The sequence below is a fragment of the Panthera uncia genome (assembly GCF_023721935.1).
Source record: "Panthera uncia isolate 11264 chromosome A3 unlocalized genomic scaffold, Puncia_PCG_1.0 HiC_scaffold_12, whole genome shotgun sequence".
Lineage (NCBI taxonomy): Eukaryota > Metazoa > Chordata > Mammalia > Carnivora > Felidae > Panthera > Panthera uncia.
In genome coordinates this window covers 8528275-8541864 of record NW_026057579.1, presented here as the reverse complement: position 1 = coordinate 8541864, position 13590 = coordinate 8528275, and the positions used below count along the sequence as shown (strand labels likewise).

The window sequence follows — 13590 nt, the reverse complement described above, 5'->3', positions numbered from 1 at the left end:
AGTCGGCGAACGGCGAGACCAAACGAGTGGGGAAAAGAGAGAGGAAGAGTTGAAGAAAAGTAGGGGGAAGTGGGGCCAGGGTTAGGGAGAGAGAGAGGAGGACAGGAGAGAAAAGTGAGGGCGGCGGGGAGGGATTAAAAGGGAAGGGGGATCGCCGGGGAGAAGGGCGGACGGCAGGCTCGGGCGGTGGAGAGGAGGCGAGGGGAGTGAGCGGGTGGGGGGCGCCGCGGGGCCGGGGAGGAGGGGGAGGGGGAGGGCCAGAAAGTGCGAGCGGCGCGGGGGGCGGCGGGGAGCCGGGGGCCCGGTGGGGGCGGGGGGGGGCGGTCGGAGGAGCGGAGCCGGGCGGGGAGCCGGGGGGCGGGGAGGCCGCGGGAGGGAGGGAGGTGGGGGGCAGGTGGGGGAGCGCGGGAGGGAGCGCGGCGGAGAGCCGAGGCCAAGTGCATTGTGTCTGGCGGCGGCGCGCGAGCCCACCGGCGGCTGCGGCGGGGCGGGAAGCCATGGAGCCGCGGGCGCTCGTCACGGCGCTCAGCCTCGGCCTCAGCCTCTGCTCCCTGGGGCTGCTGGTCACGGCCATCTTCACCGACCACTGGTACGAGACCGACCCCCGGCGCCACAAGGAGAGCTGCGAGCGCAGCCGCGCGGGCGCCGACCCCCCGGACCAGAAGAACCGCCTCATGCCGCTGTCGCACCTGCCGCTGCGGGACTCGCCCCCGCTGGGGCGCCGGCTGCTCCCGGGGGGCCCGGGGCGCGCCGACCCCGAGTCCTGGCGCTCGCTGCTGGGGCTCGGCGGGCTGGACGCCGAGTGCGGCCGGCCGCTCTTCGCCACCTACTCGGGCCTCTGGAGGAAGTGCTACTTCCTGGGCATCGACCGGGACATCGACACCCTCATCCTGAAAGGTGAGCGGCGGGCGCGCCCTGCGCCCCGGGCGCCCGCGCGGGGAGCGCAGCCCGCGGCTCCCCCGGGGCGCGCCGGTCCCCGCGGCCGCGTCCCCGCGCCCCTCTCCCCGGCCCATTCTTTCATCCTTCCCGGCCGCCTCGGTTCTTCCTTTCTCGTCCTTTCTTGCTTCCCCGTCCCTCCCCTCTTCTCTTCTCTCGCTCTTTCTTTCCACGACTCTTCCCTTCTCATCCTGCCCTCCCCTCCTTCCCTCAAGCCTGTGCTGTAGCCCCCACCCCCGGCTTCTAGCTGCTTCTTTCTTTTCCTTGCCTCCTGTGCCCCTCTTCCTTTCCTCTCCCCTCGTCCTTCTCTGTCTTTGTACACCTGCCAGACTTGGAATGCATGTGCAGCTTTTCTCGCCGCTGCTCCCCTACGGAGGGTAACAATAAGAAAGACCCGACCTTTCCGAGCCGGCCACCTCTCAAGTTGTGCTTTCCTTTTAGAAATACCTTTGGAAGTAAAGTGGTGCAAGCCTCAGAAGAGGCAGAAAGGGGCTTTTTCTTGTATTGTCCTCCTGTCGGCATTAGACGGAACTGGTGTGGTCATCCCAGCCTGGCAGGCTAATGGGAAGCTAAGGAGGCCCGAGGTTTTCTTCCCAACCCCAAAGTGCAGGGTTCGTATTGATTAGACCTCAGATAGCATTAATTCATTGGTGAGGCAGCTGCACGCAGATAGGACGTCTACTTTTTTTCCAGCCTTCCGGATCCATCACTCCTCACACCATCCTCGGTGTCTAGGCACGCCAGGGTGAGAGGAGAGAACCCTCCAAAGCCCTTTAAAGTGCAGCTTTCTGGGTTTGGAGTGGAGTCTCTCGTGTTTGGGATACCGTGTAAGGCTGCTTTTGTTGTTTTGGTTTTGGGTACTGAGTTGTACAGCATCAGTTTGCTCTTCTGAAGTCTGTGCAACACCTGGGTCCCATGCATGTAATCAAAAGTTTGATTTTTTTTTTTTTTTTTTTTTTTTTTTGGTAATCTCATTCATGTAAAAATATTCAACGATTCTGTCCTATGGGTGAAACTTCCTTCTAACTTTCAGGGTTCCACTCTTAATGTACATTCTTTTTCTCTGAGATGAAAAAGCATACCTTCTTTCCCTTGGACTCATTCTTGCAAAAAGGAAAAAGTCTCAAATCTGTATGTTTTAGTATCTAGGAGCCATTCAGGAAAGCCAGAGAAGGGACTTGTGTTGAATTATAGTGTGGAACGGAATCACGTAGAAAGGAGTGGGTTAATAACGGTTTGGCCTTCAGAGTCTTGTTAGTTGGCATATTCTTCATTTCTCATACATGTCAACTTCCTCCTTCCCATGGCTAGCTCAGCTGGGGACTGCCATCTGAAATCTGTCTGTGCATGGAAGGACTCCAGAGCTTTTTTTTTGGGGGGGGGGGGAGGATAAGGACAGAAGCCTTCCTTAAGGAAGTAAACCTTTTTCTTTCCTCTCCTAACTCGCATCCAAATCTGATTTCACCTCATGAAGATGCTGCATAATTAATTCTGATAGTAGCATAGTACATGAACAAACTGCAAAAGCTGAATTTGGAGGCTCAGTTATGGAATGCTCATTTAGGCAAGGCAATTTTGAAAGCTAAGCAGTGTAGTCTGTCTTTGGAAACGAGAGAGCTGCATTGCCTTACACTCTTTCTATGCCTACGGTAGTTGATTGCATGTAAATTGGCTAGAGAGGAATGCCTGGGACAGCAGGGCAGAATCTAACCTGACAACAGGAGAAGGACCACCTCCCCACCCCCACCTTGGGATACTGCACCTTCCCCACCTCTGGAAGTGCCCTGGCTAGCTGTGGTGCCCAGGTCTTGGGCAGTCCAGAATCAAATGATCCTAAAGGTGGAAGGGACTTTAGAGGTCACTGAATCCAATCTCCTGCCTATTGTTCAAACTCCCTTCTTCTACAGTCTTTCTGGCAAATGTTTGTCCAGACTAGCACTTCCATAAGATTCCTATACTAGTTAAAAGAATTATATTTTTCTCATCATGAATGCGGTGTTTTAGATGAAAGCAATATCAGCTTTGTAATATTGATGGTGTTTAGCTCATTCTTTGTGCAGAACACTAGAGGGTTCTAGGCTGTAACCAGAAGACACGGGCTCTGCTGCTCAGTTGCAATGTGTCCTCCAAGAAGTGTCTGGGTCTCATTGGCCTTCAGTTCGCTTGTCTGTGGTATCAGGAAAGCTGACTACTCTTTAGGGAATTTTCTAGTTCTAAAATTTAACATTGTTGTAATAATAACAGTGTAAATTTAGCTTTCTGGGAAGTTAATGAGCTGACATTATTAAGACATGAGGAGTTTGGAGAAAATGACAGATATCAGTACATTATAGGATCATAATTTGTTTTTTTGGGAGATGGCCAAAAATGTGTCAAGTACTTTCAACATTCCTACTAATCTACCTTGGGCTGGTTATATAACTCTTATGGATCTCCGTCTCATTAGCTGCGAAATGAATGGGCAAAATGAACGGCTTTAAAATTCTGTGATTCTATGAACAATTTGATTTTGGCATCAGTATTAGGGAAACATTATTACCTTTGTCTTGGCATCGGACCTTAGTGGCTGTGGGATGAATTTCTTAAATGAGTCATATACATCTAGCAGTTGAAATCACATCTCTCTTAAAAATTTAGATAACTAGGGTCTTATGTTCTATTTTTACTTCCTTCTCTGAATTGCCTTGTTTATGAGTTCTAACCTTCAGAAATTTTAACCATGAGAAATGAAGGAAAGTAGATTCAAATGGGAGAGTGGGGTGGGGTGGGCAAGGGCCACAGAACCGCCTGGGATAGTTAGTGAGCTTTTGAGAGAAAAAGAAAGAGATTAGCTGTTCTACATACGGACTTAGAAGGCCAAGCCTGGAGGTGAGTAAAAGTTGCAGAGAAGAAAGTGTGGGTTGATAATGTGAAAACATTCTCATAGTTGGGATCATTTGTATTTCGTGTTCCTGGAGGCCAGGCAAGTATTTCTGAGAGATGCAGAGGAGACAGAAACAGTCTCAATGTAGAGAATGAGAGATTAGTTTAGAAATGACACGGACAGACGGATAGTCTATGTCATCTTACTCTACTGAAGAGAAATCACGAGCCAGAAAAGCATTGGTCTCGATGGGACAGATATTTGGGAAAAGTCACCAAATTCTGATCGTCACCCTTCATTTATGATTCTAGTTCACTGCTAGCCCAGCGTGACCCTAGGAGGTCTAGACTGGCCCTACAAGCAGGACCTTCAGTGAGAATGGTGGTGAAGTTATTAGTGATAAATCCATTAAGAACCAAGACTAGATAGAGCCTACCAGGCTGACAGAGGGCCATTCGACAGCACAATTGGAAGACATTTGTTTTTCCAGCTGCAAAGTCCTCTAACCAGCCCTATGCTGACCAGTCCACATTTCACTCTCTTGCCCACTGGGATAGCTTGTAAAGGCTTTAGAGATACTAGGTTCACACTGTATTTTTCCATAGTTTACTATCCAGTGCGGCAAGTGGCCACTGAAAGCCTATTATGTTCAAGGCAATATGAGGAAGATTTGCCACGTGCGGCTCTTTTGTGTTTGAGTTGGTCCGTTGATTCTAAATTATTCTTCCGTGTAGTTCCTTCTTGCAGCTAACTTTTGATGCTAAGGAAGCTTCACTGGTCAAAGTAGGGACTATATCCAAAGAAGTCATCCTCCACTTGGCAGTAAGAAGGATATAAAAGTTGAGAGACCCCGGTTGCAGGAACTTGAGAGAATAGACTTAAAGCATAGAGCCTCAGGCCCCTCAGTGCCACCGGGACTGCTAGAATTTTGAATGCGACCTGTCCATGCAAAAGTCACAGAAAGCCAGTAAAGCGGGTAGATGTGGCACGGATTAAATAAGAAGCCCAGGAAATGAGAAGAGGTGACCTAAAGACAGGATCTTCATTCATTCATTGACTCATTCATTCATCCATCGGATTTATTCACTCAACAGATATATATTAGGTACCCGGTATTACTGTCAATGTGGAGGATACAGGAATGAATCAATGCATACAAACGTCTCTCCTCGTTAGAGTTCATATCAAGTGGTGCAGTTAGTTTCTAGTGGGTTATGTAGTAACTGCACTTAGTAGGTTATGGGAAGAGCACTTGGGGAGGGCAGCTAGCACTGGTTGGCAAATGATAGAGAGTACAGTGCATAGTGATGGAGTGCTCTGCCCTTTGGGGTCCCCGGCCCTTCTGTTCCAAGTACAACTCCTCTGTTTAAACCACTCGATGAACATTCAAATAGGAGGGCAGATGGAAGGAATCTCAGTTGGAAACATTATATAATGCTGCTTTCAGTAACTGAAAACACTGATTTTAATAAATAAACATTGATGAGACTTGTGAATACATTATGTGGTGAGCTTTGGAGAAATTAATTTTGAATGGGGATTAGTCATTGAAATTATATCAGAAGTCCCAACTGTTCTTACTGGCCTTCACTTTAGTTTCCTAAAATTTTTTAATTAAAAATCTTCATTAAAAGCAATTAACATTACGTTTCAAATATATGTGCCTTGTTGATGGAGATCAAATTCTAATCATATATTGCCTGCAATAAACAAAAAGAAAATGAATGTTGCAGTGTTTTGTTTTTATGAAATTTAAAGGGATAGAATTTCAGAAATGTGAAGATCATAATTCTGTATGCATAATGTTAACTTGTATAAATCATTTGGGATTGAATTCCTGAAACTTGAAATAAAACATGTCCTTGTGGTTTCAGAAGCATTTTTCATCTAATGAGATAAACAGAGATATCAAAGACAGTGGGACACAAATACTTTGTCATTTTGTTCTCTGCAAGAGAAAGAAAGTAGGAAAATTGATAGGAAATTCACTGGATCACTCTGCTAATGATTTATCTGTTTCCCTTGTTGCTTATTTTCCATGAAATTAATAGTCTGTACAGGATCCACAAAGTTCTACCTGACACAGAATTAGATTGATGCTTTTCTTCAGCTCATTTGTAGACCAAAGTATCATTTGTGTTAGAATAATTATCTCCCAAGAGTAGCTATATCTAGGAAAGTTGAGAGACTAGCACTGTTTCTCCCCTCTGACCCATTAGGTCACATATTGTCCCCAGATCTTCTCTTGGACCAGAAGATGCCGCTGGCAAAGGGATTCCTTAGTTTTGGGGGTGCTGGGGATATCAATAAGACTTCCTTTTTCTTCCTTTTTTCTCAAAGCAAGTGGTCTCTGAAACCGTTTTGAGCAGCACTCCATATCGCTTGTATTTATTCATTTTTAAATTATGTGCATGGACCATACTAACACATGCATCATAAAGCACAGACAGAAGCAAATTTTGAAGGGATGTGGTAATAGATATCGACAGAAGTTCAACTCTTTTCACCCTGCATTCCAAAAGGTGGCACGTACACACCCCACTTTGAAGAGCGTTTCTCTCCCAGCTCGTTAGCAGAGCCAAGTCTCTCATCTGAGCAGAGAAAGGAGTGATCTTTCCCATCCTGGCTGAACTTCATGGGGGATCTCCCCGTGCACTGTTATGTCACACACATTCATCTTGCACGAGGGGAAGAAGACACGTTTTCTTTCTGCATCATTTCTGACACTAGGCACAGTATTAAATGAGCTCTTTTTGATTAAACAACCGCCGGCTCATACCACACAACTCTTAACGACTAGATTTGTAGTTTTGCCGCACAGCGTTTTGAGGCTGAACAGAGTGTGTTTCCACACGTTCTATTGCTAACGCTCCTGAAGGTTATCTTGAAGAGAAATTAAATTCTGACTTGCCACTGTGCTAGCAAAAAAAAAAAAAAAAAATACTTGCTTAAATTCTTTCCGTCTGCACATAGGAATTGTCTTTTAAAACGGACTTCTAAACACAAAAGTGGATGGTGTGTTAAGTGGCTTGTGATCAAAATTGCCAGAATCAATGACATTTGTATCCACCATGTCTCATGGATAACATTTAGCAATAGCTTTGAGGGAGAAAAAAGGAAGAGTTTTTGCTATGTCATAGAAAGTTCATATCCAATTAGATCCAAGTTGCTGTGATTTTTTTGTGTTAGCTACTGATTTTTCTCTCCACAGCTCAACAAGAGCCCTCAAATCCCATCAGGCAGGCTACTGGTAATTGCAAGCGTTCTTGATTGCTGTAGAAGATAAGCTTTTGTTAGGGGAGCATCTGGACGTTACATGCCATTGAGGGAACAAGGGAGACTCCCAGTGTGGATGCTGAGCTGGAGACCGTAATGAGTGGGAACATTGAAGGAATTTAGGCGGGCCATCCGGTGTTCCCAACACTTACCAAGCATGACCTTTCCTTTGATCTCCCTTATACCTGAAGTGCAGTGCACCCCAGATTATTGGTCTGTGACCTCTGCCAAGCAAGCTGTGACCTTGGTGTGGCTGTCTCTTCATTCCCTCAGCCCACCTTGCTTGTTCCCATCTTACCTTTCAGGGAGCTTCCACTGTTCTTTGCTACCCAATCGCGTGAACATCTGGGTTCCATTTTCTGGTACTGCTTGCTGGCTAAAAGAATAAAAATAATCAGATTTGGTCATCCTCTTCACTTCCTCCCCCCTTGCAAAAGCAACTGGTGAAATAGAAAGGACAAGTTAAAAACAATCAAACTGGAAGATTGGTAAATACGTCACAGAGCCAACATGTCTCTTTCGGAGTAAAACCTAACTCCACATTTTGGGGCAATTCAGCTAAGATCATTTTTAAGACCGTGTAGACTTGCTTTAGGTTTAAAAAATTTGTTTTCCTACAGTTACGATAAAAAAAAAACCAAACAAACCCAGCACAATATTGATATTGTCTAAAGCTTTGCACAACTGGTTGTAAAGATTTTTATCAAAATAAAGGCATCTGTAAATAGAGTGGACGTTGTCTTCGAAACCTGATAAAATTTATGTCAGTTTATTTTTTTCCCCACTTTCTTACAGTGTTTCTCTGTGGTTAAAAGTGATTGCAGTGATTAATCTATTTTATTGCAAGTTTTAACTAAAAGGATGTGACTGAACTTGGAGCATGAGAGTAGGCATTGGCCGTTTGAGGCCGACAGCCTTTGTTTGCTGCGGAGTTAACTGGAAACTATATGCTGCGCTCCATCTTTCTTGGAGTTCAGCCAGATAACCTGATTGCAGACCTAACAATAATGTCATGGGGGCATCCATCAGAGGATGCATTAGCAAGGGAAAGAAGGGAAACAATACCAACCGTATTTTAGTTTCTGTGATCTTAAATTACTGCGGACACATGGAATGATTTTCTAGAACTTGCTAGAAAAGTGTTCACACTTTTCGATGTTTTGTTCACAGGTAAAAATCAATCGACTCATTTCTCCTCTAAGGACCTAGAGGATGTACTATGTTCCCTTTTGGTCTCTCCGGGTAATTTGATACCATATAGGTACGGAGGGAAAAGTTTCCAGGAACAGAAGTTGGAAATTCTGAATGTATCGATAATTCCAGGGGGGCTTGACTGTCCCTTTGCAACAGGTCACTCAACTGCAAATCAACACTGATCCTTTCATCTGCCAATAAGCACTGACATGCAGACTTCGGGTCTGTCACAGGGGAACAGGCAGGGTTGGGAGAATGGTGGAGTGGGGAGGGTGGGGAACCTATATTTGGCTCGGATCTCTTTTGTTTAACATTTTAAGGAATTTTTCTTTGGTGTAGGGGATGTGAGCATTTGCTTCACTCAGTGATCAGTCAACAAATGTTACTGAGTGTTGGAAAGGAAATGCCTTTGAAGATGAGAGGCTGCTTAGTGAAAAATATGGGTGTTATGTCCTCCTGTCTTGTGGGGTTGTACTTTCCCTAACCGTACCCAGAGCAGTGAGGAAGGAGGTTTGGGTAGGTCGTTAATTTGGGTTCAAATGCCATTTCTTAAGTTCTCACGATTTTGAAAACTGCTTACAGTAACGGTTACAGCTGTCATGGAATTTTAAGCGTGTGCCTCCCGTAAAATGGTCCTCAATGAAGTTATTCCGAAAAACAACAGAACTGGTCACTTGTCATGGGATTGAGAAATCATGAAACAGATCATCACGGTGACAGTGGGAGTTACAATGGGAGTAACTGAGCCCAGGCCAACTGGAGCTCAGTATTTGTTTTATGTCACTGATGCTTCAGAATCACTTCTGGATCATTTCCTTCTTCGCATCCAACACATTGGAGGAAACTTTGGTGTTCAGACAATGGAAGCTTTGACTGAAGGAAGCTAAAACTCACAAGTACTAGACAAATAATGAGACGAGCTGAAGAAAAGTGTGGCGGGAAAAGTGACAGTGACTGCTAACACGAATGTTTCTGAAAAACGCCGTCTTTTTGTTCGGGTGTCGAAACAAACAAAACAAAAGATGCAAGGAAAGCGTTTACTATTCAGCAGTAGAAGAGAACATCCAGCCAGAAGATGTCCGCCCAAGAAGCATCAAAGTCAAGTTGTAGTTCTTTCCTCCTTTTTTCTCAAGAGTTACCTTTTCTTTCTGAAGGAGACTCAGCATGGTAGGAGGAAAATAGGTAAGCACATGTAGAATCAAAGATCCACAGAGTTGAAAGGAACTTTGAGCAACGATCCTCACCCAATTTTTTTGCGATGATGCCTGTGGTAGAAGGTTTCCACGTGTGCTGCGAATGCCTATCAACTACATGCAATTCCCAGCACACCGGCCCGAATTTCCTTTCCTTTTCTTCCTGAAAGCCCATTATCAGAACGCCTGTGAGGGAGGGGATGTTGTAATCAGCAGCATTTTGAATCTGTTTTAATTTATAAAACAGTCTATCATTTGGAGAAAGGAGGCCCTTCAATCTTGTACAGAAGAAGCTGAGAGATCGCCGTCTGACAGGCAGTGGGGGGCGCGGGGGGTGCTTTATCCACACATACAGATGATTCTGCAGTAATATTTTGATTACGCCATGGGGGAAATTGAGCGCTTCTTCCTAATTGGCCAGATTTTCATTTTGGAAATTTGTGGCATGGGTACTTTTTAGAGCATGTTTTTTTGTTTGTTTGGTTGGTTGGTTTTTTATTTCTAAACTATCACAGAGTTTTTGTTTTAGCATGCTTCCAGTTCTATTTACCGTTAAAATGGCAGACTTATTTCCTGCCCCTGGCCAAGTAGTCTATATATGGAGTTTTCTGGAGTTGTTTTTATTTCTGCAAAGGTCAGGTAGAGCAGCATTTCTGATTAGGTGGGAAACATTATAATTTGAGCTGTGGGTCTAATTTTTATAAAAGGCAATTAATAAAGTGCTTGATAAACACCCACTTACCTAGGTGGGTTTATCAGTTGAGGATCTCTTAGTGCCAAATGACAGAAAACCTAAATAAAAACGGCTTTACCTACAAGGAAAATGTATTATCTCCCATAACAAGAAGCCTGGAGGAAGCCTGCACCTGGGCTGATTAAAGATTCAGTGCTATTGGGCTTTAGTAGTCCCAACATGGCTGTTTTTGCCTCCAGGCTTGTCTCTTCCTGGTCACAGCGGTGCCATGAGTCACTTCCCCATACAGCAACAGTTCAAACTAGGAAGGAAGGGAGACTACCCCATTTGGTGAACCTCTTTGATAAAAAGTGTAATTTCCCATAAGTCTCCCAGCAGACTTCCCAGAGGTCTCATTGGTGAGAATTCTGTCACATGACCATTCCCTAAACCAATCCCTGGCAGTGGAATGGAATGATCAGAATTCCCATAGACCAATTAAGTTTTCTTCTGGCCCTGGAGAAGGAAGGGCCCAGTCTTCCCAGGAAGCATTTGGCTGCCTGACAGGGGAACAAGATTTGGTTTCTGTTAGCTAAGGAAATGTGGTTGTTGTGTTTACAACCATAGTGCCTGCCGCAGTAGGGAACTTCAAATGGCAGTCCTGTCCCAGCTGTGGTTATTCTGCAGGTAGATCAGGACTGAGAGGAGAACCCAGGTTTTCTACCAGCTTTCCCAGATTTACTATGTTGTCTCTCTGTATCCTGCCCTCATGGGCAAAGGGGAAGAAAAATACCTTTTTCCCTCTGCACGCCTAGCTTCTCCACTTGGGACCTTATAAATCAGATTTATGGAATTCACATTAACAAAAGGAAAACAACAGAAATTTAACATATGCATGGTGCATATACACGGGAGCACTTAGAGATGAATTTCCAACCTTCCTGGTAGATAGGGGAAGGAGGAGGGCAGAGAAGTATTCTTATATCTACTTCTTTTCAATTGCCTTCAGCTCACAATAGTCCTTATGCAAAAGTAGCATGTTCTGGGGCAGCATATTCTGCTAACTTTCTTGGGCACACAGTAGTGCCTTGAAATCCCAGTGCCTTTGTTGTTGTTTTTTTTCTTTAATTTTTAAAAAATGTTTATTTATTTTTGAAACAGAGACAGAGACAGAGCGTGAGCAGGGGAGGGGCAGAGAGAGAGAGAGAGAGAGAGAGACACACACACACACAATCTGAAGCAGGCTCCAGGCTCTGTGCTGACAGCACAGGCTCAGCACAGAGCCTGACACAGGGCTCGAACTCACAAACTGTGAGATCATGACCTGAGCCAAAACCAAGAGTCAGAAACCGACTGAGTCACCACCCAGGTGAAATCCTGGTGCCTTTGTGAAGAGCCCGTTGTGATTCTTTACTCTCTAATGACCTAGAGACTTCATGATTATTTCTAAGGAGGCTTATTTATAATTGCACTTTTAGACATGGAAGGTAAAGTGTTCAAAATTGTGTGTGTTAGGGGATATGGATGTACTCTAAGATTTGATAGTGCAGTTGCTATAAATCTGATGCACACTACTTTGGTGAGTTCAGTGTTTTTAGTGCTTCCTGGATATACATTTGCCCCCATCCCCAACCTCCCCCGCCCCCCAGCTCAACCCATGTAGAAGTTCAGTGCACATTAGAGAAGAGCTCTGTGGTGACCATTATTCTGAATATACCTTTCTCCCCACCTCAAGCCAGCTTGGTTTATAAAAATCTGTTCACCCCATAGTATGACTTGTTTTAATTTCTTGTAGGAAAACCATGGTGACCATAACATATTTCATTCTCATCCCTTGACTGGTGACCGAGTGGCCATTATTAGAGACAGCATGTGTCTGTCACTACAACAACTGGAGAAAGGAAATGAGCAACTCACTCCGCGGTTGTCTGTGTCCTGATGTGTTGGTACAGGCACGTAGTCAAAACCTGAGAAGCTAACCAATTCTAATCTGAAGAAGAGCCGCTTTACCAGTGTCTTTACGGGGCTTGAATAATCCTTGAGATCTCTGTGAAGAACTGTTTGCTTTCAGAATTGCAAATCCGGAAGGCCACGTGAGGAGGCAGTTGTTTGGTCGTGTATGATCTTGGGTTTGGAGGAGGGGGTGGAGGGAGACCGTGTCAGGATGAATCTCAGTCATCTCAGCAGGAATGTTCAAAGCCAGCCCACTCCAGCGCACCTCACATTTCTTGATGGAATTGCTACGCTCCTCTTGGACATCTTACTTGAAACTGAGCGGCCTATTTATTAAAGCTTGATACCTCTTTAGAGCAGGAATTTCAAGGCAGGAAAATAATCTGAACCATTACAGATGGGCTGAGCTAGCAGGATTTTAGCACAGAAGCCTCAGAAGATGGTGGAGAGCCACAAGGTATGTGGGTGGACATATATTTGGACCACCAGATTGCATGCCAATTTGTAGGTTCAAAAAAAAAAAAAAAAAAGGCAAGAGAGCAGGCAGGAAAGGAAAGAAAGCAGGAAAGAACAAATGAGCAACTATTTGGTGAATCGTTGGAGGACCATCTCTATGTGGATCTTATTTCTTTAAATATCTATTAGTGCATTAATCTTTCTAAAATACAATCTTATCATGCCTTTCCTTTTATTAAAAGTCTCTGTCTGCAGGGTTCCTCAATAAATTAAGCACAGAATTACCAAATGATCCAGCCATTCCACTCCTAGAAATAAACTCGGAAGAATCGAAAGCGGGGACTCAAATGAAATCTTCTACACGAATGTGCATAGCACCATTCATATTAGCCCAAAGTGGATACAACCCAGATGTCCATCCATTGATGAATAGATCAACAAAATGCGGTATATTATACCATGGAACATTATGCAGCCATAAAAAGGAATGATTTGCTGATGCGTGTTTCAATACGGATGAATCATGAAACCATTATGCTAAGTGGAAGGAGCCAGACACAAAAGGCAAAGTATTGTATGATTCCATTTATAGAAATGTCCAGAATAGGCCAATCCACAGAGAAATACCGTGCCCTCTTGTCCATCTGGGCACTCTTCCTTGAAAGCTTAGTGCCTTTGTTATTTCCTCTCTAAACTTCCTTGACCCTAGCCTCAGCCCCTCGCTCGGCAAAATTAATTGCTTTATTAGCTGAGACCCCAGTGTGTTTTATACATTCCTCTATGAAAGCACTTCTTACATTGTATTGTGGTTTGTTTCCTTGTCCGTTTTTCTCCCTACCTTATGGCCAGGGACAGATGCCACCCAGCCCAGTATCTGGCACATGGTGATCTTTCCATAGAATGGCTGTTGAGAGGATTGCATTGGATTGATTCAAATCATGGTCATCCTATCTGGTTCATTTTCTTGTCACCCCCTCCATCATTTTTTGTGCAATTCATGGGCAAGGAGAAGGGAGAATTATTCCCAGTTTTCAAAGCCTAGGACT

General features: G+C 44.8%; 1 protein-coding gene across 1 annotated transcript in view; it reads left to right on the top strand.

The window, feature by feature from the left end:
* The first annotated feature begins 409 nt into the window (after nt 1-409).
* TMEM178A (transmembrane protein 178A) overlaps nt 410-13590 on the top strand; it is a 51321-nt gene continuing 38140 nt past the window's right edge. Inside the window, exon 1 of the mRNA XM_049652248.1 lies at nt 410-897. Coding sequence (XP_049508205.1) covers nt 498-897 — 400 coding nt within the window. The 5' untranslated portion in view covers nt 410-497. The remainder of the gene's footprint in view (nt 898-13590) is intronic.